Genomic DNA, 26,729 nt, shown 5'->3' with positions numbered 1-26,729 from the left:
TAGACAGGACGTGGCTAGAACACTGATGAGCTCTGGCTTTCACTGAACATTGCTTAAAGCAGCGATACTAGTATTTGGCAGTGATGCATTGTTCGCTTTGGCTACGATGTTTAGGGGTATAGATATCAACCATACCCTTCGCAGCCTTATAAATGAGCGGTTCCCAATCTTAGACGCAAGTGGTGGGGTAGCCTTCTCAAGTAGGTTTAATACCTTCATCTCAAACACACTCATTATATATAATAAATTAACATAATTCTGCATACATGGCACTGTATTGCCTGCAGGATGGCCTGTGTCATGGCGGAGAGAGGAGCTGCCCGCCCCGGCCAACCTATAAGGCTGCTTCTCGAGTGAATAACAGTTTACGACCTAAGAATAACAATTTTCCGGGTGTTGTGCAGGTGTCGCGCAACATTGAGACTTAAGGTGTGCGTACATAAAGGCTGTGTTGGCATGCTACATGAAGGACTGTTTATAACATTGAGAAATGCGTCAACGTGGCTGTACTTGTGTATCCTATATACGAACGTCTCCTGTGACTCGGTAATTACAAATCGAGTATAACCGAATATGGAACAACTGTTGACAGCCATTGCAAGACATAAACAGCACGTTACAGTGAATGCAGTTATTATATTCGGTACAGCGATGAAAGTTTTCATTTAATATTTCCTGCCACGCGGTATAAGTGACGTGGCTGAGGCTGCATGGAATGATAACTTATAGCACAAATATTTTATCTTATAAATATTTTGTATTTTATTTTAGTGTTGAGTGGTATTACCTCGAGAAGTTATACATGTGGAGTGTGACGTGAGAGGCCCATACATAGAGGACCGCGCAGGAGACAGGTTGACAATCTTTCATACGGAGTGCCAAGAGTAACCTGTGTGACGTCACGCAGGGGGCGACGCCACGTGATTGTCTTAGTGTGGGAAGGTTGTTATTTTAGATTCAGTTACTCGGAACAAAAAGTTCCAAGTAGCACGGGCTATGGCGAGCCCGTAGTGGACTTACGTGGTACAGGAGCGGGGCTGTAACTTCCGCTGGGAAGGGAAGTGCGGGAAATAGGCGCTACTTGCTTAGTTAAATTAATTGTGGGTTTCAGTCCCTGAGCCCATTATGTTGTATTGTGCCTATTAATCTTTGTTAAATTACCAATCAAACTGTCAATACAATCAATCAGAGCTACCGATATGCTTTAACATACCTACTAACCTCTCTCATCTCATTTTTTTCTTATAATATATCTGTTTTCATTTTATAAATTCTGCTAGAATTTACCTAATTATAATTATCTGTTAGATTATAAGGACCTGCCCGAAACGCTGCGCGTACTAATGACTTTACAAGAATACAAACACTGTACCACGCTATGTGTCCTCACAAACCCAATGTACCTTATTGCATATATATAAGATAAATAAATAAATGATTGAATAAATACATAAATAAATCAAAAGGCATAGAGGAGAAGCGCGGGGTGAAGCCAGAAGCAGGGAATCGAACACTAGTGTTGTCTAGTGTTGATGTCAGACGTCGGGATGGAGCCGCGGCCGCCACTGCTTCTCTTCGCTCTCCTCTCCCTCCACTTCTCCTCCTGCTTCCTGCTGGCCGCCGCCTCCCTCTACAACACCACCGACCAGCTGGTCATCCTCGACCACAGTAACTTCTCCTCCACCGTCCACGGCTCGCCCTCGGCCTGGGTGGTGGAGTTCTACAGCTCCTGGTGCGGCCACTGTATCACCTTCGCTCCCACCTGGAGGCTGTTTGGTGCTCACCTGGCGGGTGAGTGGCTGTGTTGTGGTGCTGTGTTGTGTTGTGTTGTGGTGCTGTGTTGTGTTGTGGTGCTGTTATAGTGGTGCTGTGTTGTGGTGCTGTCACTGCATCACCTTCGCTCCCACCTGGAGGCTGTTTGGTGCTCACCTGGCGGGTGAGTGGCTGTGTTGTGGTGCTGTGTTGTGTTGTGGTGCTGTTATAGTGGTGCTGTGTTGTGGTGTTGTTATAGTGGTGCTGTGTTGTGGTGCTGTTATAGTGGTGCTGTGTTGTGGTGCTGTTATAGTGGTGCTGTGTTGTGGTGCTGTCACTGCATCACCTTCGCTCCCACCTGGAGGCTGTTTGGTGCTCACCTGGCGGGTGAGTGGCTGTGTTGTGGTGCTGTGTTGTGTTGTGGTGCTGTGTTGTGGTGTTGTTATAGTGGTGCTGTGTTGTGGTGCTGTTATAGTGGTGCTGTGTTGTGGTGATGTTATAGTGGTGCTGTGTTGTGGTGCTGTTATAGTGGTGCTGTGTTGTGGTGCTGTTATAGTGGTGCTGTTATAGTGGTGCTGTGTTGTGGTGCTGTTATAGTGGTGCTGTTATAGTGGTGCTGTGTTGTGGTGCTGTTATAGTGGTGCTGTTATAGTGGTGCTGTGTTGTGGTGCTGTTATAGTGATGTTATAGTGGTGTTGTGTTGTGGTGCTGTTATAGTGGTGCTGTGTTGTGGTGCTGTTATAGTGGTGCTGTGTTGTGGTGCTGTTATAGTGGTGCTGTGTTGTGGTGCTGTTATAGTGGTGCTGTTATAGTGGTGCTGTGTTGTGGTGCTGTTATAGTGGTGCTGTGTTGTGGTGCTGTTATAGTGGTGCTGTGTTGTGGTGCTGTTATAGTGGTGCTGTGTTGTGGTGCTGTCACTGCATCACCTTCGTTTCCACCTGGAGGTTGTCTGGTGCTCACCTGGCGGGTGAGTGGTTGTGTTGTGGTGCTGTGTTATAGTGGTGCTGTGTTGTGATGCTGTGTTGTGATGCTGTGTTATAGTGGTGCTGTGTTATAGTGGTGCTGTGTTGTTGTGGTGCTGTGTTGTGTTGTAATGTTGTGTTGTAATGTTGTGTTGTGGTGCGGTCACTGTATCACCTTCGTGCCCACCTGGAGGCTGTCTGGTGCTCACCTCACAAGTGAGCACCATCCTCTCAGTCTCTAACCACATACACCTTCTCTGTCACACCCCTTCACACAAACCTTCCATGTCTCTCATTACTGTAACTATTCTCTAAACACAGTCATCACAGTGAACATAGTCACACCATACCCATCTCCATTTATACTCATCATCCCAGCCTCTACCCATGCATGCCCTCCCCATATCACCCTATCATAGTAACCATATTCACTACACACTATCAACATCACTACACCCTAAAGGTTGAGCCAAGAATGCAAATCTGTGATCAGAACATTATTTTGCATGTCAATTTCCGAATACAATTTTTTTTTTTTTTTTTTTTTATTAAGTTATGAGGTACATCTGCATTAGTGCAGCTACCCTAGACTATATGAAGTGGAGTACAGTGTGTCAAAAAAAAAAAAACTAACTAGGTGATGCTATAAAATCCCCATCACACAGGATGGTTAGTCATACAGAGACATGTGATAGGCGGTCTGCACTGGCAGACTCCGGATGCATTTTGAGGATATCAACAACACAAGATTGAATAAGGTAGCAGTGGTAATACAAGTCCCCATCTCGCAGGATGGTTAGTCATACAGGGCCATGTGTTTAATAGCCTGCACTGGCAAATTTTGGGTATACTGTGAGGATATCTTCAAGAATACGAGAGTGAATAAAGTAATTGCAAAGCTCCAGGTACCTCATGCCAACTGGTCTGAAAGGTCTAATAACTGGGCATTCAGTGATGTAGTGTGGGAGATCATGCCGTAGTTCCTGCTCACAGAGTTTGCAACTGGAGTGCTCAGGATTGGGAGACCCGTCACCTGCAGCCACCTGCCACAGGTAATGGTAACCCAACCTGATCCTTGCAACCACTGTGTCGCACAGTCTAGTGGACGTTTTGTGCTGTCCATAGATGTAGGTTTCAGATCTGAACAAATCATAGCTTTTTATACTAGTACTTTCAGGTCGTTGGGAGTCAGTAAGTTCTTTCCTATCAGATCTGAATGTTTGGACCAATACAGTTTTGACAGCAGAGATGGGGATACCTAGATCTAATTCAACTTCAAACTTGTTACACGCTAATTTGGCTGCAATGTCTGTCTCATTATGATGGGTTATATTTATGTGTGAAGGTATCCATACAAAGGAGATTCGAGACCCTTTACTCTGTGCATCAATTAGGTCATTTATAATTGGGAGTATTAGGTTCTTGCTGTCGATCTTCCAAGAGAAGTTTTCGATTGCTTGAAGAGCAGACTTTGAATCGCAGAATATTATTCCTCCTCCAATATTTTTTAATGTGCTGGTTGCTAAATGTAATGCTGCTAGTTCTGCTTGTGTGGAGGTCAGCCAGTTGTTTAACCTGACACTGACAGACTTTGTGCAGATATTATTTCTATAAAACCTACATGCCGCTGCAGTCCGTCCAGTAGAAGACTGGACTGAGCCGTCGGTGTAGACACAGTGCTCGTGAGATCTTAGACTCTCGATGGAGGAGGCAATTGTTTCAAGAGTGACAGCTTTGAGTAGAGCAAGATTCTCATTATCTTTCTTGGTGACAGGTGTGTATGATACTTGAATGGTGGGGTACAGATAAAGAGGAATATCAGAGACTGGTAGATTGCACTTAAAAGGAATGTTAAGTTTAATGAGATTGTAAGCATTGTTTCTCAGCCAATTATCATAAAAGGAGTGAGTTGGTATGTCGGCACCAGTCAAAAGGGTGTTAACAGCACTAAATAATTTGTCTCTGAGCAATGCAGGAGATGTAGGATCTCTCATGACTTTAAGACAGAAGGTAGTGTTAACTTGCATTATTCTCTCTAGTATGGTTGGAAACTTCAGTTCTTCCCTCATGTTGATGATTCTTGTGCATCTTGGGGCACCAAGAATTATCCTCATGGCCTCGTTCTGTATTACTTCAAGTTTGTCCAACACAGAGGAGGGGAAATTAATTAAGTGCAGAGCATTATAATCAACGAGAGATCTAACAAACATCATATAGAATACAATAATATTTAAATGAACGATAAACTCTACGGATTTTTAGATGCACATTTCACATTCTCCAGCTTCATGATAGGGATGCAGAGCCCAATTCTCCTTCAAAGGGTAAATGTAGGGGCCAACCCTATGAGACTCCCCATAAAATTACCAATCAGTCTAGCCTAAAATGTCTGGCTTCCAACCTTTCTTTTTGTAGATGTACAAAGGGGGGGTACCTGGTATTACCCAAGCCTATTTGTCCATGTATCCATCTCTTGATCCATCTCTCCATCCATCTATCTACTGTCTGTCTCTTATTCTCTACCCGTTTCTCACTGTCTTTGCCTGTCTCAGTTCTGCCCCTCTCTTTCTTTCTTTTATAAAAAAATATACTGTAATTGTCTAATGTTTGGGTGGTAGCCAGTGAGAGGAGCTTAGTGGTGTGAAATGCTACAAAAAAAAATAGTTACCCCTTGCTCTATTAAAGGACTGTGGCTTGAGAAACCTTTTGAAGATCTAAAAGAATTGTTTGTTTTATGCAAGTACTGTACGGGCAAATTATCAATCGGAAAGTTCTGTGAATTTTTAAAAAATTCTGTGAATTTTTCAAAAATTCTGTGAACATTGGTGCATATTGCCATAAGAAAAACAAAATACTGTAGTTTTGAAAAGTTTGGTTTGAAAATATTTAACTGTGTATCTGGTGGGCAGTGCCAAAAATTGTGTGGTGTCTGAATGTGACCCTGGCACTCTGTTCCCTCCTGAATTCTGGTGACCCTGAATAGAATATGTTCATTCCATAACCCAGACTATTCTCTCTGTAAATTTGGGTGAGCCTAACCCCAAGCATATGGCCTCCAACTTTGAACTAACAAACTGACATTCTCTTATTATAATTTGTACTGTATAGATAGTTGGTACTTGTGATACTTCTAGCGGTACTTGGCAGTGCCTAGGTCTTTGTTTCCCGCCCCCACCTTCTCTCTCTCTTTCTTTCTTCACAAAGATATACAGGCATTTTATATATATATATATATATATATATATATATATATATATATATATATATATATATATATATATATATATATATATATATATATATATAATATATAATATATATTAGTCTAACAAACCACATGTAGGCGATGAGTCACAATAACGTGGCTAAAGTATGTTGACCAGACCACACACTAGAAGGTGAAGGGACGACGACGTTTCGGTCCGTCCTGGACCATTCTCAATTCGATTGTGATGAGGAAGTAGAGACAGGCAATAAATAGGCAAGAGAGAGCCGAGGAGCAAATAAACCACATGTAGATTGCCTTGAATCCTGATTTAGGTTTCTGAACAATATTCTGATGTGTAGGTGGAAGGGTGGGACAAAGCAAGGGTGTATGCTCGTAGTTACCTAAGTATAGCTATAGGATGAGCTACTCTTGTGGTGTCCATTCTTCCCAGTAATCTTTGTAATATGACATTTTGAAACTATGGATGGTTTGGGATCCACTGCCTTCTCACTTGACTTGTTCCAACCATCTTGTCCAACAACCATCAATCTTTCCTGCAAAAGAGCTCTTACTTTTATTTTTTGTTATTTTTGTTTCCTTAGCTTGAATCTCGTGGAGTTACACGTTTTAATAATTCCTCTTTGTCCAGTGTCGAATTGTTACTATTTTGTATGTCGTGATCATGTCACCTCTTTTCCGTTTATCTTCTCGCTTTGCATATTTAACATCTCTAGCTTCTTCTCATAACTACTTTTTCAGTTCCAGATACCATGTAGTAGCATGTCTTTGCACCCTTTCCAGTTTATTGATGTTCTACTAGAGATATAGGCACATTATAACTGCTACATATTCAGTTTTAATCTCAAAGTTGTGAACAAGCTCCTCCGTATTTCTTCATTTGTGTACAGTACTTAAAAGTGATTCTGAAATGTGTGTGGGTGCATTGGCTTTCAACAGACTGGCATTTGATAAGAGAAGCTAACATATGCCTCCCATCTGCTTCTTGATACAGTCCACACCCGCTCAGTTATTTGGTATAATTTTGGACAGGGTTTTTTGAACATTGAGATTTTTCCAACTTTCCTAACAAAATAAAGATTTTCTGTCTTATATTTTCATAAGCGGTTCTTTTGGTGAGGAATGTGCAATAGTATGATTATTATTATTGTAAACTATTTAAGCATGTAACACAGAACTTATTCCAACTCACTGAGGTTTAAATTTTTGTTACAAGCATTACTACATTTGTATTTTGACTGTAGTCTTCAGAATTGAGTAGCATAGACTACCACCATTACACCTTACATCATGTCCTTACCTGCGCACTAGCTATCAAAGGCAGATAAGACAGTGCTGATATAAGTACTGTACAGATATATCAATTCATTTGCCTTTATTATATTTAATATACAGTATTTTTTACAATTAATCTTGAATCCGTTTCAGATTGGGAACACACGGTGAAAGTTGGCGTCCTTGACTGTGCCGAGGATGATAATGTGCCCATATGTCGAGAACATGAAGTTATGGGTTACCCAACTGTCATGCTATTTGCTGCTCGCACAAACAAGGTTAGTAAATTGGTTGTTCACAATAAGCAGTTTGCTTGATCTTTTGCCTTTGTAAAAATGTTTTTTACTGTTTGACATGACATAAACTTAACTGCATCTATAAAGCAAATGTGTAAACAGCAACTATATGCAGGCAGGCTAAATACTCGATGATCGGCTAAAATCTGTGCGCGGGTGCACTCGGATAATGGCAGGGACTGTTTAAAGGAAGCATAGTAACATGATGCTCTCTGTAATGCTCAACAGCTTGGTGTGTTAATCTGGCCTCCTTTATCTTCATTTGCTGCTTCTAGTTGCCAAGTATGTGTCGGGGAAAGTAGCTATGCCAAAGTGTAATTATGTTAGGGTAGTTATAAGATGAGTTATGCTCATGGAGTCCTATCTTTCCAGTATGCTGTCATATGATGTTTTGAAACTACTGATTGTATTGTGAACTTTCTAGTTTGTGTGTGTTGGGGGTGGAGATGTACAAGTGTGTGTGTACTCGCCTAATTGTGCTTGCGGGGGTTGAGCTTTGGCTCTTTGGTCCCGCCTCTCAACAGTCAATCAACTGGTGTACAGATTCCTGAGCCTACTGGGCTCTATCATATCTACATTTGAAACTGTGTATGGAGTCAGCCTCCACCACATCACTTCCTAGTGCATTCCATTTACTAACTACTCTGACACTGAAAAAGTTCTTTCTAATGTCTCTGTGGCTCATTTGGGTTACCTTACCTTGAGGTGCTTCCGGGGACCCCCTTGTTCGCGTCCCTCCAGTGTTGAATAGTTCATCCTTGTTTACCTGGTCAATTCCCCTGAGGATTTTGTAGGTTGTGATCATGTCCCCCCTTACTCTTCTGTCTTCCAGTGTTGTAAGGTGCATTTCCCGCAGCCTTTCCTCATAACTCATGCCTCTTAGTTCTGGGACTAGTCTAGTAGCATACCTTTGGACTTTTTCCAGCTTCGTCTTGTGCTTGACAAGGTACGGGCTCCATGCTGGAGCCGCATACTCCAGGATTGGTCTTACATATGTGGTGTACAAGATTCTGAATGATTCCTTACACAGGTTCCTGAACTCCGTTCTGATGTTAGCCAGCCTCGCATATGCCGCAGACGTTATTCTCTTTATGTGGGCTTCAGGAGAGAGGTTTGGTGTGATATCAACTTCTAGATCTTTCTCTCTGTCTGTTTCATTAAGTACTTCATATCCTATTCTGTATCCTGTGTCTGGTCTCCTGTTTCCACTGCCTAGTTTCATTACTTTGCATTTACTCGGGTTGAACTTCAACAGCCATTTGTTGGACCATTCACTCAGTCTATCTAGGTCATCTTGTAACCTCCTACTATCATCCTCTGTTTCAATCCTCCTCATAATTTTTGCATCGTCGGCAAACATTGAGAGGAACGAATCTATACCCTCTGGGAGATCATTTACATATACCAGAGACAGTATAGGTCCAAGGACTGACCCCTGCGGGACTCCACTTGTAACGTCTCGCCAATCTGAGACCTCACCCCTCGCACAGACTCGTTGTCTCCTGTTGCTTAGGTACTCCTCTATCCACCAGAGTACCTTCCCTTTCACTCCAGCCTGCATCTCCAACTTTCGCACTAGCCTCTTGTGTGGCACTGTATCAAAGGCTTTCTGACAATCCAAAAATATGCAGTCTGCCCACCCTTCTCTTTCTTGCCTTATTTTTGTTGCCTGGTCGTAGAATTCAAGTAACCCTGTGAGGCAGGACCTGCCATCCCTGAACCCATGTTGATGCTGTGTTACAAAGTTCCTTCGCTCCAGATGCTCCACTAGTTTTTTTTCGCACAATCTTCTCCATCAGCTTGCATGGTATGCAGGTTAGGGACACTGGCCTGTAGTTCAGTGCCTCCTGTCTATCCCCTTTCTTGTATATCGGGACTACGTTAGCTGCTTTCCAAATATCTGGCAGTTCCTCCTGTTGCCAGTGATTTGTTATACACTATGGAGAGTGGTAGGCACAGTTCTCTTGCTCCTTCCTTTAGAACCCAAGGGGAGATTCCATCTGGGCCTATAGCCTTTGTCACATCCAACTCTAGTAAACACTTCCTTACTTCCCCGCTGGCAATCTCAAACTCTTCCAGTGGTTCCTGGTTAGCTATTCCCTCACCTCTGGAATTTCTCCTTGCTCTAAGGTGAAGACCTCCTGGAATTTCTTATTCAATTCCTCACACACTTCCTTGTCATTTGTAGTGAATCCTTCCGCCCCTATCCTTAATTTCATAACCTGTTCCTTTACTGTTGTTTTTCTCCTGATGTGGCTATGCAACAATTTAGGCTGAGTCTTTGCCTTGCTTGCGATGTCATTTTCGTATTGTCTTTCTGCCTCTCTTCTCATCCTGACATATTCATTCCTGGCATTCTGGTATCTTTCTCTGCTCTCCAGTGTCCTGTTATTCCTATAGTTTCTCCATGCCCTTTTACTTTGCTGCTTAGCTAGCCTACATCTCTGATTAAACCATGGGTTTCTCATTTTCATTTCTCTGTTTTCCTTTTGGACTGGGACAAACTTGTTTGCTGCGTCCTTGCACTTCTGCGTGATGTAATCCATCATATCTTGGGCCGTCTTTCCCCTGAGCTCTGTTTCCCATGCTATATCTGTTAGGAATTTTCTTATCCCCTCATAGTTTCCCTTTCGGTATGCTAACCTTTTGGTTTCGGTATCCCTCCTCGAGTTCAATAACCCTTCTTCAATCAAGTACTCAAACACCAATACACTGTGGTCGTTCATTCCTACTGGGTCCTCAAAACTGATTTCTCTTATGTCGGAGTCGTTCAGAGTGAAGACTAGGTCGAGTCTCGCTGGTTCATCATTGCCTCTCATCCTTGTGGGTTCTCCGACATGCTGGGTTAAAAAGTTTCTTGTCACCACCTCCAATAGTTTGGCTCTCCACGTATCCTCGCCTCCATGCGGTTCCTTGTTCTCCCAGTCAATCCTTCCGTGATTGAAGTCGCCCATGATGAGCAGGTGGGATCTATTTCTACAGGCAGCAGAGGCTGCCCTCTCAATTATAGTGTTAACTGCCATGTTGTTGTTTTCATACTCTTGACTGGGTCTTCTGTCATTTGGTGGAGGGTTGTCAACCCGTTCTCGCAAATTCGTAAAGTCAATATTGACTTATTAACTACGTGCATAGGTGATATACTAAACATAATAGATACCCTTAAAAAGATTCATAGAAAACACCGACCTTACCTAACCTTGTTAGTATCTTAAGATAAGCATCTTATTGCTTCGTAATTACAATTATTACTTAACCTATACCTATTATAGGTTAGGTAATAATTGTATATTCGAAGCAATAAGATGCTTATCTTAAGATACTAACAAGGTTAGGTAAGGTCGGTGTTTTCTATGAATCTTCTTAAGGGTATCTATTATGTTAAGTATGTCACCTATGCACATATTTAATAAGTCAATATTGACTTATTAAATTTGCGAGAACGGGTTGAGGGTTGTATATTACTGCTACTACTATTCTTGGTCCTCCCATTGTCATGGTGCCTGCTATGTAGTCCCTGAACTCCTCACAGCCCGGGATGGCCATCTCCTTAAAGCTTCATTCCTTTCTCATGGGTAGGGCCACTCTGCCTCCTCCCCTACCTTCCCTCTCTTTCCTTATACCTCTCTGTACCAGGTAAGACTGTACCTCTCTCAACCAGTTTAAGATAAAAACTAAACACTACCTAAGATAAAAACTAAACACTACCTAATAAATTCCCTGTAACCCACCTCACTCCTTTATTGTCAACCCATGTCTGTTATTTTATTATTATTATTTTTTTTAATCAACACTGTTTGTCAACCTATTGTATTTGTGCTGCTTTTTCAGTCATGTTCCCCCTTTTTTTTATCTTTATTTGTATTTGTTTTCAACACTTTTTATTCTTTATGCTCAATTAGTATTAAGTTCTAGATATTAATGTTTTTCTTGCCCGAAACGCATTGCGTAATAGTGGCTTTAGGCATTGTATGTACTAGCTCTATCTATATATCAATCCATTAATGTAACATCACTTGTATGTATGTACCTTACCTGAATAAACATATTTATTTATTTATTTACAGTATTTATTTATTACTGTGTACTCCTGGGAAAACGCGGCATTCGTTATGATTCCAGAGAGTTTTGTTTCGGTGAGTCCGATTACATCTGGGTTCACTTCTTGTGCTCTTTCCCTTTCCCTTGTGTGTGTGTGTAGTCATATGTACTTACCTTAAAAAAAAAAGGTAAGGTTTTTTACTTGTAAAAACCACTATCGCAGGCCCTCCACATTCTGTGGAGACAAAGCCTAGATACTGGCGTTATTCCTGATATACTAAAAACAGCAGAGATAGCACCACTTCATAAAGGAGGAAATAAGGCAGAGGCAAAAAATTACAGACCGATAGCACTAACATCGCACATAAAAATTTTTGAGAGAGTGCTAAGAAGTAAAATCACAAAATACATGGAATCACAGCAACTCCATAATCCCGGACAACATGGTTTCAGAACAGGGCGCTCTTGCCTGTCGCAGTTGCTGGACCCCTATGATATGGCATTAGATGCTATGGAAGACAAACAAAACGCGGATGTAATTTACACAGATTTCGCAAAAGCTTTTGATAAATGTGACCATGGTGTTATTGCACATAAAATGCGTTCAAAAGGAATTACCGGAAAAATAGGCAGATGGATCTACAATTTCCTGACCAACAGAACCCAATGTGTAATTGTCAACAAAATAAAATCCAGCCCATCAACCGTGAAGAGCTCAGTCCCCCAGGGTACTGTGCTTGCTCCAGTACTTTTTCTCATCCTCATTTCGGACATAGACAAGAACACAACCTATAGCACTGTATCATCCTTTGCAGATGACACTAGGATCTTCATGAGAGTAGGCAACATAGAGGACACGGCGAACCTCCAGTCAGATGTAGATCAGGTCTTTCTATGGGCTACAGAAAATAATATGGTGTTTAACGAAGATAAGTTCCAGCTCATGCGCTATGGAAAAAATGAAAATATAAAAACGGAAACCACGTACAAAACTCGGGCAAATCATAACATAGAACGAAAGGGCAATGTAAAGGATCTGGGTGTACTCATGTCGGAAGACCTTACCTTTAAAGAACACAATAAAGTAGCCGTCACAACTGCAAGAAAAATGACAGGTTGGATAACAAGAACTTTTCACACTAGAGATGCCATACCGATGATGATACTTTTCAAAACGCTTGTGCTCTCTAAGAGTAGAGTACTGCTGCACAATGACAGCACCTTTCAAAGCTGGAGAAATTACTGACCTGGAGAACGTGCAGAGATCCTTTACTGCTAGAATCCACTCGGTAAAACATCTAAACTATTGGGACCGACTAAAGAGCCTAAAACTGTACTCCCTTGAGCGCAGGCGGGAGAGGTACATAATAATTTACACGTGGAAAATATTAGAGGGGCTGGTCCCAAACCTGCACACAGAAATAACATCACATGAGACCAGAAGACATGGCAGGATGTGCAGAATACCCCCGTTGAAAAACAGAGGTGCAACTGGTACTCTGATAGAGAACTCTATCAACATCAGAGGTCCGAGACTGTTCAACACGCTTCCACTACACATAAGGGGCATAACTGGCCGACCCCTCACAGTGTTCAAGAGAGAACTGGATAAGCACCTCCAAAGGATACCTGATCAACCTGGCTGTGACTCATACGTCAGGCTGTGAGCAGCCGCGTCCAACATCCTGGTTGATCAGTCCGGCAACGAGGAGGCCTGGTCGACGACCGGGCCGCGGGGACACTAAGCCCCGGAAGCACCTCAAGGTAACCAAGGTAACCTTACCTAATTCTGTGTGTGGGTGGTTGTTTGGGGGGGGGGTTACGGGGAGGAGCAAAATAGACGAGTGTGCGTGAGGGGGGGGGGGAGAAAAATGCACTAGTATGATTGGGGATGAATTAAAGAGTGTGGGGATGGTGGAATACACAATTATTTGGTATGCACCAGTGTTGGTAGTAGAATGCAATAGAGAACAAAAGATGCAAGAATGTCGGTGTAAAATCAGGAAGCCTGAAGCACTCCTACAGACTGATGTATAAAATATAAACAGCTGATCATCAGTAACAGGATTCCTCACAGAACCAGTGGCACTAAAATAATTTTTTTCCAATTTGACCTTTACATTTGTTCATGCATATACATATTAAATATGATCATGATACTTGGTTTAACTTTTTTTTTAACCATTAAAAATTATTTTGTATAAATATTTTATATATACAGTGGAACCTCGATTAACGAGTGGCTCTATTAACGAGTTTTTCCAGTAACGAGCAAGCCACTCGCAGCAAATTTGTCTCTATTGACGAGCTCGCCTCTATTAATGAGCAAAACCACATGGTGCTTCCTAGCATCTCGCGAGTTCTCGCAAATTCTCGGACGCCTCTGATGCCAGTGTTGTTGTTGTATCGCACACGACAAGCATCCCTTTGGATTTATTTGAGCTTTTCTTTGGGTTTTTAGTGGTTTTGCAACTACAATTTGTAACACACGATGTCTCCAAAGAAGCTACTTGCTAAAGATAGTGTTGTCAAGAGGAAGAAAGACACAATTACTATGGATTTGAAGAAGGAAATTATACCAAAGCATGAGTGTGGTGTCTGTGTGACTGATCTCACAAGGGAGTATGGCAGGTCCTTATCAACAATTTACACCATTAGTAAGGGAATGAGGAGGTAAGGGAGGATGCTGCATCTTCCACTGAGATCAGGGAAGTGTTTGGAATGTTTGAAAAGGTGAACGCATTCTTGGAAAAGCTGCCCTGATAAAGCAGTGACAACCTGGTGTGTGAAAATGTTTAATTAATTTATCACTTTGTGATAACACTTTGTGAAAGTGTTATCACTTTCGCAGGTATATGTCGCTTGAACGTGACACAATTTTTTCTCTTGAATGCACCCAAACACCGCGCTCAAGCGTCATTTGAGAAAATATTTCTTTAAAATCCAATTCTTATCCGATCGACATGGGGATTGTATACATGTTTGCCATGAAATTTCCGTTTTTTCTAATAACCACATTGCCTATTTGGGAGAACGACACTGTATTGTATCTTCGTGGTAAGACCATTATATTGTTGACACGACGAGTGTAATCGATGTAGTTTTTTATTTGGTGCTGGTCTAACGCATCCTTGTGTGACATTTGAAATGAAATTTGGGTGAAATTCCCAAGAAGAAGAGTCCGCCTGACTCAAGAGGTAGATTCTCCTTCCACACCATAACCCCTCTCCTCCTTTCCAACTCTCCATCGTCTCCCTCAAGCCAGCAACTACTCTTCATAAGGTAAAGTAAACATTAAAACACTACAACAAAACATTTATATTTACATGTGCAGTATTATATTTACATAAAAAAATGTCATACAAGTATGGATGTTTTTGGGAGTGGAACGGATTAAATTTATTTCCTTTATTTTAAATGGGCAAATTTGTTTCTTAAGACGAGTTTTTCAGGTAACGAGCTCGGTGCCAGAACGGATTAAACTCGTTAATAGAGGTTCCACTGTACAGTATATCACAGCTATAGTGTTCTAACCAGCTGCTCTATATTTACAGGGAGATGTGGGCACGGATATGAAACGGTCTTCAACGATAGAGGAGATGGGCAACTCTGTCATCGACTTCCTCGTCGAGAAGCAGAGGGCTAATAATGGCTCTTCATCATGGGTAAATCTTCAACCATACCGGTAATTTAATGAAACAGTTTAGCACTCTTAAAATAAACCATTGGGCATGTTTTCCTTATGATAAGTGTTTACCTAGCAGTATAAAGGTACCTGGGAGTTGGGCAACTGTTGTTGCTTTGCATGCTGGGGAGGGTGAATAGTTCAGCCTTAAAGAGGACCTGAATATAAGCCTAAAGTATATATATACACAGGCTTCCTGTTTCTAACAAAATTATTATAATTAAATTATAATCTTGGTGCTAGACAAGAAAATATATAATGACTTAATTACCTGTACTGTATTGTGCATAAAATTTTGTTCAATAGCCCCAATACCTGGTTGATACTTGTTTGATACTGTAATACTGTATCAATATTCTTAATACTGAAACTTTTTTTTACCTATAATATCTTCTGAAAACTGTTGTATATAATGTGGTTATTTTACCAGATAGTGTAGCTAAGAATGAAAAATTAATCTCCAGGGTTTTGCTGTGATCCTTTGTTAGTACAGGTGTCGTTAGTGTATGTAAGACTCGATCACTTGGTTTTCCCAATTGCAGCTGCTATCTCTGTGCCTTGAAGTGTGTGTCTTATCTATGGTATCAAATAATAATAATAATTCCCATTGTTGGGGACAGGAAGCATGTACCTATGGCTTGGGGAGGTTTCCCAAGGCCATCGACTGACCTTCCCAAGGATGCAACTCAAAACAGTGTCTAACTCCTGGGTAGCTATTTCACTGATAGGTGAACAAGGCATCAAGTGAAAGGAAGCATGTCAAACTGTTTGTGTCCTCCCCAGAGATTGAACTCTGGGTCACTTGATTATGGGCCAAGGATGTAGACCACTCGGCGCTATTTATTCTGTCAAGGTTATTTTATTGTATGTAGCTATTGCCAAGCTTTTTCTTTTATTTCTCCAGGTGAGTGCCTGTGGGGAAAAGTAGGGTAACAATCTATTACTGTAATGTTGTGATATTGATGTCTGTAAATTGTAAAACCTGTCTGATTTCATTATACACTATACTAATTATTTTTATAAACAAATACTCTTTGCAGAGGAGCAGCAGCTGATGCATGGTCAGAAGTGCGGAATTATGGAACTGTAGAGCATGTGATAGTTATTGTTGATGTTCCTAAATCTTATAGAAGTTGGAGTACCATTCTTGACCTTGGAGGTTATTCCACTGTGAGTACTCGAGCCTTTCATTTCTAGAATATCTGGATTGACTTGCCATTTTTATGACTCGCTGTTTGTATTTTTGTGTTCATCTGTTATAGGTGTAAGTAAGGAATTGAAATACATAAATATAATTATTTTTACCGCACTGGAGATACAAAAGCAAATACCTTTTGCCTCTTGTTCACAGGATGAAATCTTTTCTTACCTCAGCTCATGTTTATTCTGGAACACAATCTGTCAATTTTGTATCTAGGTGCTAACTTGTTCTAGCCTGTCTAGGGTGCCTAGAAACTGAATCTAGATCCTCTCGTGAAGCATGTGTACTTAACATCTGACACCACTGTTTATATTCAGCATTATTATCCCTAACCTTTGATGGTACAGTCTCCAGTAGAGCTGGTAAGCCCAGCATAACTAAATATTACAAGTTGGAACATGCCAGATAATTATATTATACTAAAAATACTCTTGGAAAGCAGCTATGATTAGGAAGCACAAATCGTAGCTAATGAGACTTAAAAGTTTGTGTTAAACCAGCAGATAATGGAGTCAAATATGCAAAAGTAATTTTTTGCTTGATTTTCGTGTATTCATAACTACTGTAAGAGCTTGGTAATCCAAATTCCGGTAACCCAAATGAATTGACAATTAGAGTGCGCGACTTTTTAACTTTAATAGAAATTTTGGTTATCGGTAACAATTTGGTTATAAATAAGTGGTTATCCTCTTTACTGTAAAAGTTCTAATAGTGAGGTGAAGGGATGGGGCAGGGAGGCGAGTGTGGGGGAGGGATAGGGGGCAGGGAGGCGAGTGTGGGGGAGGGATAGGGGGCAGGGAGGCGAGTGTGGGGGAGGGATAGGGGGCAGGGAGGCGAGTGTGGGGGAGGGATAGGGGGCAGGGAGGCGCGTGTGGGGGAGGGATAGGGGGCAGGGAGGCGCGTGTGGGGGAGGGATAGGGGGCAGGGAGGCGCGTGTGGGGGAGGGATAGGGGGCAGGGAGGCGCGTGTGGGGGAGGGATAGGGGGCAGGGAGGCGCGTGTGGGGGAGGGATAGGGGGCAGGGAGGCGCGTGTGGGGGAGGGATAGGGGGCAGGGAGGCGCGTGTGGGGGAGGGATAGGGGGCAGGGAGGCGCGTGTGGGGGAGGGATAGGGGGCAGGGAGGCGCGTGTGGGGGAGGGATAAGGTGTTTGGATTGGAGGGAGGGAGGGAGGGAAGGGAAGGGAAGACCAGGGAGGGCAGCAGGAATTCTACACCATATTCTCCCTTCAAATACACACTAGGAAATTAAATACAACATTCCATAGTGGCATGAAAAACATTATATGAAAATCATTGGAGCAATCTGGGGATTTAAAGTGGTATTTTAGGTCACCCCAGTCATGCCTTAACCCAATGGTGCACAATATGCTGTAATTAATTTAGCCTGGGATCCTATACCACACCAGAGTGTATGCAGGTAATTTATAAAAGCTTGATTTGGTATCGGCTTGGTGCCTTCCTACTGGATTCAATTGTATCCCAGGGTTAAATTACTTATAGCATATCATGGTCCAGTGGGTTATGGTGCATGGCTGGGGTGACCCAGAATGCTGGTTCGAATCACTGGATTGTCAAAATGATTTTCACATAATGTATTTCATGCCATTGTGACTTCGTAGTGAATATTATGATGCTTTGTACATAAATCATATTATAAATGGATTGCAATTGTTAATAAATCCAAAATGTACTGTGTTTTCCAAATATTAATGCATGTTCAACTACAGGTTGCTGTTCGGTACAAGGAAGTAGATATAAATGATGCCAGAGAGTTTGGCTCTGTAACTCTTCCTGTCGTTATATTCATTGATAAAACTGGGAAGGAAGAGGTTGTGAAAGATGCTCCCAAAACCCGTGAAGAACTGAAAGAAATGATAATGAAAAAACTTGGTCTAAATCGAGGAATGTTACCATACAAGACCATCTTCTCAGGTGGGTTATTTTCAAATTGAAATACTTTACTTTATTCATAAATGTTTGTGTCATTTATAATTGGGTTAGTTTACACAAATTACAGTAAATTATTTGAGTCATAATATGTAATATCAATAATTAATTATATGCTGTATACTCAAATTTAGATTTAGAAGCTACATTTATCGGTGACTTAAAAGTCATTAAAGTTGTCAAATTCAGAATCATGAACTATGTTCATAACTTGTGCAAATCATTACAATAATGGCAGAACTAAACAGGTGCACATCAGTCTAAATAAAACTTGACATTTTTGGCATAAAGTGGGTGACCTTTAGCTTAGGATTTGAAAGGTAATATAAATATTGGACAAATTTAGTGTAGTTTAGCATAGCTATGCTGTACAGTATTTTAGATATAAACCATTAGAAAAAATAAGCGTGACCTATGCATTAAGTCACAGTACTTTGATTTAATTTTCTTTTAAACATTTGTGGGGTTACTCATTTTTTATCAAATTATTTGGGTAGTTTCTTTCTTAAATTTAACCACCTTCTCTATCAAATTATATTTTGCTGACTATTATAGGACGAAAAACTGATGCTTCTATGAAGAAGGATGATGTGGAAGGAGCTGGAGATGGGCAGCCAGAAGAAATAAACAGCGATATATTAAACTATGAAGACGATTTGCCTGATACAGCGTTTACTGGGACAGAGAGAGAAGACCAAGTGTACATGGTGGATATTGAAAATGCAATTTCTTATGCATTAGGTCATGAAGTCATACAGTTTAAAGTTATCAGTGGAGAAGCACTTAAATCTCTGCAGGAATTCTTAGATGTACTTGTAAGATATCTCCCTGCTAGACCAGTTGTCCATAAGTTCCTATCAAAGCTGTATAAATATACTCTCAGTCATGGGGACAACATCAATGGGGCACAGTTTGCTAAAGTTATGAAGTCCATACAAGGTGCAGATACTGTCCTACCGAGTCATCAACCATGGATTGGGTGTCTAGGAAGTGAACCCAGGTACAGAGGTTACCCTTGTGGTCTTTGGACAACATTCCACGTGCTGACTGTAAATGCAGTACTTCAGGATGGAAATAGCGAGTTCTACAATCCCAAGAAAACATTACGAGCTATTCATGGGTATGTGAAGCATTTCTTCTCCTGTAAATATTGTTCACAGCATTTCCAAGAGATGTATGCAGAGGATGCAGAATCTTCTGTAAATGTAGCAGATGATGGCATTCTCTGGTTGTGGAGAGGGCATAACAAAGTTAACAAGCGTCTTAAAGGGGATGCGACCGAGGATCTGTTACACCCAAAGCAGCAGTTTCCCCCCAAAAAATCATGTCCAGCATGTTGGAATGAAAGTGAAATGAGTGTAAAGGAAGTTCTGACGTATATGAAAAATATTTATGCGAAGGGGGCACTGTCATTCAGAGGGACCCAAACAATTTCAGTTCCATTGAGAAACAAACTGGCTAAAGTCAGGGAAGAGTTGGATAAACACAAACAAAAGGAAAAGATCACACCAAAATTGCCCGTGAATAAGAAGCTTCAAAATATTAGCGAGGACCAAGCTCTTCGTCCGTTGAATACATGGGGCTTCAACAGCACCGATGTTAGCCTTTGTGTGTTCCTGTATGGGATCTCAACCGTCATCATAATGTGTGTTTACTGTATGGTTGTAATCAGAAGGAAAATGAGAAGAAGAAGGTTCTTAGAGGCATACAAATTGCCGTAAGTTATCAGCTTTATATTTCCTGTTTTTTAGATACAGTAGTTTATGTATACGGTAATTAAAATTTGGGATAATTCTGGATGTGTACTCGCATAATAAATTTTTAATTAATAAATTCTTTATTTTTAGTACAGTAATTTGAAATAATATAGCACTTTGCCTCATGGTAATGATGTTATTACACATCCATTTCATAACTAATTTTATATATACTGTATAATAAAAATTATGTAAATGAATTAATTTTTACTCGACTGGCAAAATTGGTTAATTTTTTTCTTCCTGTTAGGGTGGACAAATAAACTGGCTTTGATATATAAATATTGTCTTGGTGCATTCTAAAAACTTGATCATATTATGCAACTTTAACCCTTCAGCTGCGTGATGTGCTTATGTCAGTGTTTTCCCGAATAGCCTTGCATTACCGCAGTACGTTTCTAAAAGCTTTACCACGTGATGAGTAACTTAAAGCAGTCAGGATATCGGCCACATCTACCATCAATTTATTGCTCTAAAACTCAGTAAGTTACTGAAACGAATATAATAATTAATATTATACAATAATTATTGTAATACAATAATTAATACTGTATACAAATATAATAAAGGTATTATATTTGATTCAAATATAATGGTAATTTATGACTTGTAAAACCAAAAAAACTTTAATTGATGTAAACTTTATTATTTATTGGTAAATACTATAGTGGTAAAACATTATGCAGCAGTGAATTTTAATACTAGAAGCTTTTTAAATGTAAACAGCATTTTGTTTGTGTGGCAGCCTTTGTGATAACATACTTGGCTGCATACAGGCAGTTGCAGAACGGGTTTTCTAAGGTCGACTTTGTAAGTGCTTCAGACCAACACTGGCAAAAATGACTTTCTTATTTTTCTCGCTATTTTCATATAGCTGCATATCATTTTTAATGGAGGAAATATTTGAAATAATTTACTTTGTGTGTCTTTGGGAAAAATTGTACAAAAAAATGCAGCTGAAAGGTTGAGAGAATTGCCTAACCTATACAGGTAGAAACCTTTAGCAGATCTCCATGAACTGTAGTGCGGTCCTGTGTGTGTTGTGTGCGACGGTGACTCGGACACAAGATTGGCGACTTGGGTTACCTATCAAATTGATTTCCAGAAATGTGGTTCAGTAAATGGCTTATTGGAAAAGAAATGTCAGATTGCTCATAATCACTGTAGTTAAATGAGTAAAATTAACAATAAGGTAGTTACGTGCCAGTTAAGGAAGATATTTGCCCACCCTAAAAAACACCTAAATTAGAACCAATAACTTTTGCAGTATTTAGAGTTTGATTTTTAATGTCGTACAGTATTTTCCTTATGTCTCATGGTTAATGACCCTGATTGTCATATTTTAAATTTTTTTAACAATTATGAATTTGACATGCTATCTACAGTAATTTAATAGTTCTTAATTGTGTTTTATTCAGGTAAGTAATGTTTGTACATTAAAACTGCTATGCAATGTGATATAAACTATAATTTATTATCAATTGGACTCTCTCCACATCCAGAGTTGAATAGAAATGACTTTATACATACACACAAAACACACACAGATGTATACACATATTTACACTCTCACTCACTCAAATTTAAGAAGTTAGGTGAGAAGATGGTGGAGGCCAAAATCATCAGTAGTTTCAAAGCGTTATATGACAAAGAGTCCTGGGAAGATGGGACACCACGAGCATAGCTCTCAGTATGTAACTACACTTAGGTAATTATACTTGTGTAACACACACACACACACACACACACCACTTTCATCCCCTTCACCTACCTCTGGCCTCCTTTCTCCTCCCCTCCCTACCTACACTCCTTTCTCTCGTCTCCTTTGTTCCTCTCCCTCTCCTCCCATTTGTTTCTCTCCCTCTCTTGTCCTTCATCTGCCCACCCCTTCTCTCTCTCTTTCCCCCCTTTCCTCCAAACCGGCCCCATTACCTTTCCTCCTGTCTACAAAACACGGTATAATACACCTGTACTTAAGACTTGGCACACATTCCACTTTAGTAAGTAATGGTCACAACTGTGTTTTTTTTTACCGTGTATTTTAACATGGCCAGATATTTTCATATGTTAAAACAAGCATTGTTTTATTAGGTTTTGTTTTTATTGTAGTATCCAGGTAGTGGTTTGTTTGTTGATAACCAGAACACAGTCCGGCGTACTTCGCATCTGTGTGGGAAACACGGTACACACATTTTGTTGGACATATTTACAAGAGATTATGTGAAGTTATATTTTTCTAATTTTTTTACTGATTTAGCTCGGTAATCAGTTTTTTGACATTGTGTAAAATATACAGTAAACATTAATTCTTTTAAATAAAAAGTATTTTTTCTTGTAGTTTTCTTAATATAGTTATAAGCTAGTTTATATTGAGTACCATAAATAATTTTTTTTTAAAGTGAAATAAAATTGGACCATTTACAAATAAATTATTTTATGCCAATGAACTGTACCACAATGAACATTATAGAATGTTTGTGGTACAATTAGCCTTTGACATTGACTATGTAGACACTGCAGTGAAAAAAACACAAAAATTGAGTAAGTGTATTTGGAGAAATAAAAATAAAAGGGGCCAATTACAAACCCCCAGACACCATTGGAAGAGACAAAGGGGTGGGATGGAGGGAGCTACTGACTTGCAACCAGATGGAGGCATTTCATTGTATTCAGCACTGAACGCTACCTCACCACAGAGCTGTAGTAGACAAACTGGGGGGGGGGGGAAAAAAAAGAAAATCGGTCAAGGCTTACGATGGAAAAAAAAAAAAGAGGGAGAAAATGGCTGGTGTGGCTTGGGAACAACTACCGGCTAGCCAGCACCCCATTAGTGTAAAATTCCTTGACTGGCTAACACCCTCTTTATGCCAAAACTACCAGCCTGAATTTTTCACTGTAGATGTGTTAGCAAAGAAGACAACAAACAAACAAACAAACAAACCCAAGAACAAAGGACTAATGATGCATGATTAACAAATATTGCTACCACATTAGCCCCCCCCCCATGTACTCAATTCAGACGAACATTCCGAAAGGGAAATAATTGGCCAGAGGTGATCATGACAATACTTCATTATTAATTTTGATGTAGGTCGAGAAGGAATTGTGGATGCTCAATAGAAATACTGAGTGCAGTATAAATTCCTTAAGAAGATGAATACTTTTGATGAGTAGCATAGTAATAAGCATTATAGAGGAGAATATTTAATTTTTTTTTTTTTTAATAGTACTTAAAAAATTTGTGAATATACTACACTGTACCACTGAAAGAAGAGGAATTGATTATTGTTGAGGAGAATAATGAATGAAAGTTAAGAGGAAAATATTGTAATTGGCATAATCTGAAAGTACAGTATTATTAAATAGTAAATGTTTTGCAGTATATCAGGGTTATAAGATGCAAGTGAATGAGGTAATTTAGAAGTTTATAAATGTCTTTGTCACACACACATCTTGGAAAATTTATAAATGAAATCTATAACAAGATTTGTCATGGTTGAAAAATCATCTAAAAATATAGCATAGGCATAAATTAGATTTTCTTATGCAAGTTTATGATGACAGTGTTTAAATTCGGTCATAAGCCCGACTGCATCAAGAAATGCACTATTTGATCGTACTCCTCACGATGTACTGTACATGTGTAGACTGTAAGTCAGAAAACATTAGAAGAACCGGCATGTCCTTGTATAGTTTCCAAAATGATCTGACTGCAAAACCGAGAGAAGAACGTAGGAATATGATGAGACTACATATATTGTGGATCATTTGGTTAAACTGTAAAAGAAAAATTTATGAATTTACCTAGTTTACCTTGTGCTAGTTCTTGGGATCAGTGGCCCATGGGACCAGGCCTCCTGGTTGCTGGTCTGGTCAACCAGGCTATTGAATACAGCTGCTTGTAGTCTGAGGTACGAGTCACAGCCCAGTTGATCAGTTAGGAAGAATAAATGTGAAATCATTTTAACAATTTTGATTATTTGTTATGCTGTTATGACTTTCTCTTGGGCAAATAATGTACAGTACTGTAATTTTGTGTAAATTAGCTTCATTATGAATGTACAGTACAAATGTTTATGAAGTTTTTTCATTTTTAGTTTTAATAAAAAAGCAAATTGGAGTGTTAAATAAAAGCATGTAGAAATGATAATGTAATTGGTGTAAAAATCTGTTGAGTGGAAGTGGTGAAGGGAATTCTAAATGCAAACATGCTTGAATTTGCTGGTGTGAGAATAATTGAAAACGATATCTGCAGATATCACTCTGAAATAGACGAGGTATAAAAAATGATTTTACTCACAAATCAAATACATTTAATTTTTATGTAAAAAAATAAGAAAAAATAAAATAGATATGTTTTGAGGCTTGGTGCACAGTAGGAGTAAGCCAGGTGGGGGAGTCACTGGGTACATACACACGAGGTATTTGTTGACACATGCAGGGCTGAGGAGACTTGTGTTCAAGACGGATGGCTTTTATAGTTCCCGCAGTCAGGGACAGGAAGCCTGTACAGTACTTAGGTCCATCAAGGTCCTCTAGACCACCTACTGACCTTCTCCAGGGTGCATCCAGCAACAGTTGACCAACTCCCAGGCAGGCGATGAGTCACAATAACGTGGCTAAAGTATGTTGACCAGACCACACACTAGAAGGTGATGGGACGACGACATTTTGGTCCGTCCTGGACCATTCTCAAGTCAAGAATTGACTCTGAAAACGTCGTCGTCCCTTCACCTTCTAGTGTGTGGTCTGGTCAACTCCCAGGTATCTATTTACTGATAGGTAAATACATCAAGTTAAGTTTTTTTTTTTTTTTTTTTTTGAAAGGTGAAAGGAACCGTTTTTGTTCTGCCCAAGACAGTGTTTTAATTCATAGTTAATAATAATTCATTGTGTCGGAGGACATGAAGCCAGGTTATACATGAGGTACATGTTAGGCTTGTACTGAGGTCCAGACCCCCCACCAGATTACCTCCCACCAGGGGGTATCTCAACCCCCCCCCCCCCAGGTCTAGTTACTGACCCACCCTAGGATGCAACCCCACAAGAAGCTGACTAACTCCTGGGTACCTATTTATTGTGAGTTGAGAACAAACCCAGCTACTACCGGGATCCTCTTAAATGTACTACCAGGAATTATGTTCATAATTCCACTGTAGTTTTTCATTATGTTGAATAACCTTAATTATGTACTCATAATTGACCAAAATAGTGACAGAGTAATGTATAGGCCTACAATGTATTGAATTTTTCTGTTGCATGTGAACCTGTTCTTGGCACAGCTTAGAAGTGCCTTGCAATCCACTTACTTGCTGCTATTTTGCTTGGGAACATTGTCCAGAAATATTCAAACAGGCAAGACAGCCCAAATTGTCATTAGACAATAACAGTAGGCAGGCCATTAGTAAACGATAACCTCATCACATAGTAAGGAATTACAAAATGATAGCAAAATGTGTCATGGTCTACTAAATTACATCTATATAAACAGTATTACTGTATAACAATATTTACTTAATTTGTATGAAAACTGGGTGATAGTAACTAAAATTGGCAAATTATGATAACTGTATTGACCAAGAGTTAAGCAAATGACAATAACTGACCTTTATGAGTTACAGAAACTCAAATATGGGAAAGCTGCAGAGTGATCATTTTAATTTGTGCAAAATTTTTTGCCCATATGCATGTCCTCTCCTTGTGCCAGTGCATTACATGTTGGAAGTTTAGCCATGGTGCTTTGGCTTGCAAAAGCAATATGATCTTTTGCCCTATTTCAGACAAGTCTGGCCCATATTAGATTCACAATCATACCAGTTTCCAGCAATGTGTTCGTTTATCATTTGTTGTTCATTACTACTGCATGCCACCTGCTCATCTTTAGTGGATTTGCTGTTTGTTGATCCTGTTTCCTTCGTTCCCTGCTCCAAAGCTTCTTTATCCAGGGTTGTCCGCAGTGTCAGTGTCTGGCCACCCTGCAGTCTACCCCCAGTCCTACAATGCTCATAAGATTGCAGCTCTGTCTGCAGTGTTTTTAACATGTCATGGGCTCAGGTTCTAGCATAGAGATTTTGAAGGTCTTAAGGTTCCTGGTGGTTCATTCCCTGGTCAGTGTTCCTTGTTCCCATTGGGCTTGTGTTGCCCTCGGTTGGGTTTCTGTACCGATGTCTCGTCTTTGTGAGTATCATTTTGCTCTCCTAATTCCTGGTAAGTCCTATGATTTTTCTTCTCATAATAGTCAGCTTTGAGGAGCCATCATTCAGCTCTCTCCCAGATAAACAGCATTTAATGTAATGAAAAGTCTCTTTGTGGAAGATAAGAGTCTTGGTGTCTGTGATTCCCAAAACCCAGCTGTTGAATATAATTATTTTATGGTGCAATCCATATAGTTCCCTGTCCCTGCCCTGTTTCCTTATTTCTTGTGTTTGCAGGTTCACCCCTGACCCCTCCAGAGCGAGAGGGGTCAGGGTCAGGCTGGTTGAGACCCAAGGTGACCTAGGTTACTGTCTGATGGTAGAGAGGCATGGCGCATTTTGCATATTTAATCTGAGGCAACGTTTATGTGCCTTGTTGACCTCTATGGTGTCTTAA

General features: G+C 40.2%; 1 protein-coding gene across 2 annotated transcripts in view; it reads left to right on the top strand.

The window, feature by feature from the left end:
* Nucleotides 1-1,500: 1,500 nt before the first annotated feature.
* The window catches only part of LOC123766925 (sulfhydryl oxidase 2), a 32,045-nt gene continuing 6,816 nt past the window's right edge, over nucleotides 1,501-26,729 (top strand). For both annotated transcript variants that reach the window (XM_069307448.1, XM_069307450.1), the window contains exons 1-6: nucleotides 1,501-1,791; nucleotides 7,369-7,493; nucleotides 15,104-15,234; nucleotides 16,275-16,404; nucleotides 18,162-18,366; nucleotides 18,937-20,098. In XM_069307448.1, the coding sequence (XP_069163549.1) occupies nucleotides 1,533-1,791; nucleotides 7,369-7,493; nucleotides 15,104-15,234; nucleotides 16,275-16,404; nucleotides 18,162-18,366; nucleotides 18,937-20,098 (2,012 nt within the window). In that variant the 5' untranslated portion in view covers nucleotides 1,501-1,532. The remainder of the gene's footprint in view (nucleotides 1,792-7,368; nucleotides 7,494-15,103; nucleotides 15,235-16,274; nucleotides 16,405-18,161; nucleotides 18,367-18,936; nucleotides 20,099-26,729) is intronic.

Source organism: Procambarus clarkii, chromosome 60, assembly GCF_040958095.1.
Source record: "Procambarus clarkii isolate CNS0578487 chromosome 60, FALCON_Pclarkii_2.0, whole genome shotgun sequence".
Classification (NCBI taxonomy): domain Eukaryota; kingdom Metazoa; phylum Arthropoda; class Malacostraca; order Decapoda; family Cambaridae; genus Procambarus; species Procambarus clarkii.
This window is presented reverse-complemented; position numbering and strand designations above follow the sequence as displayed.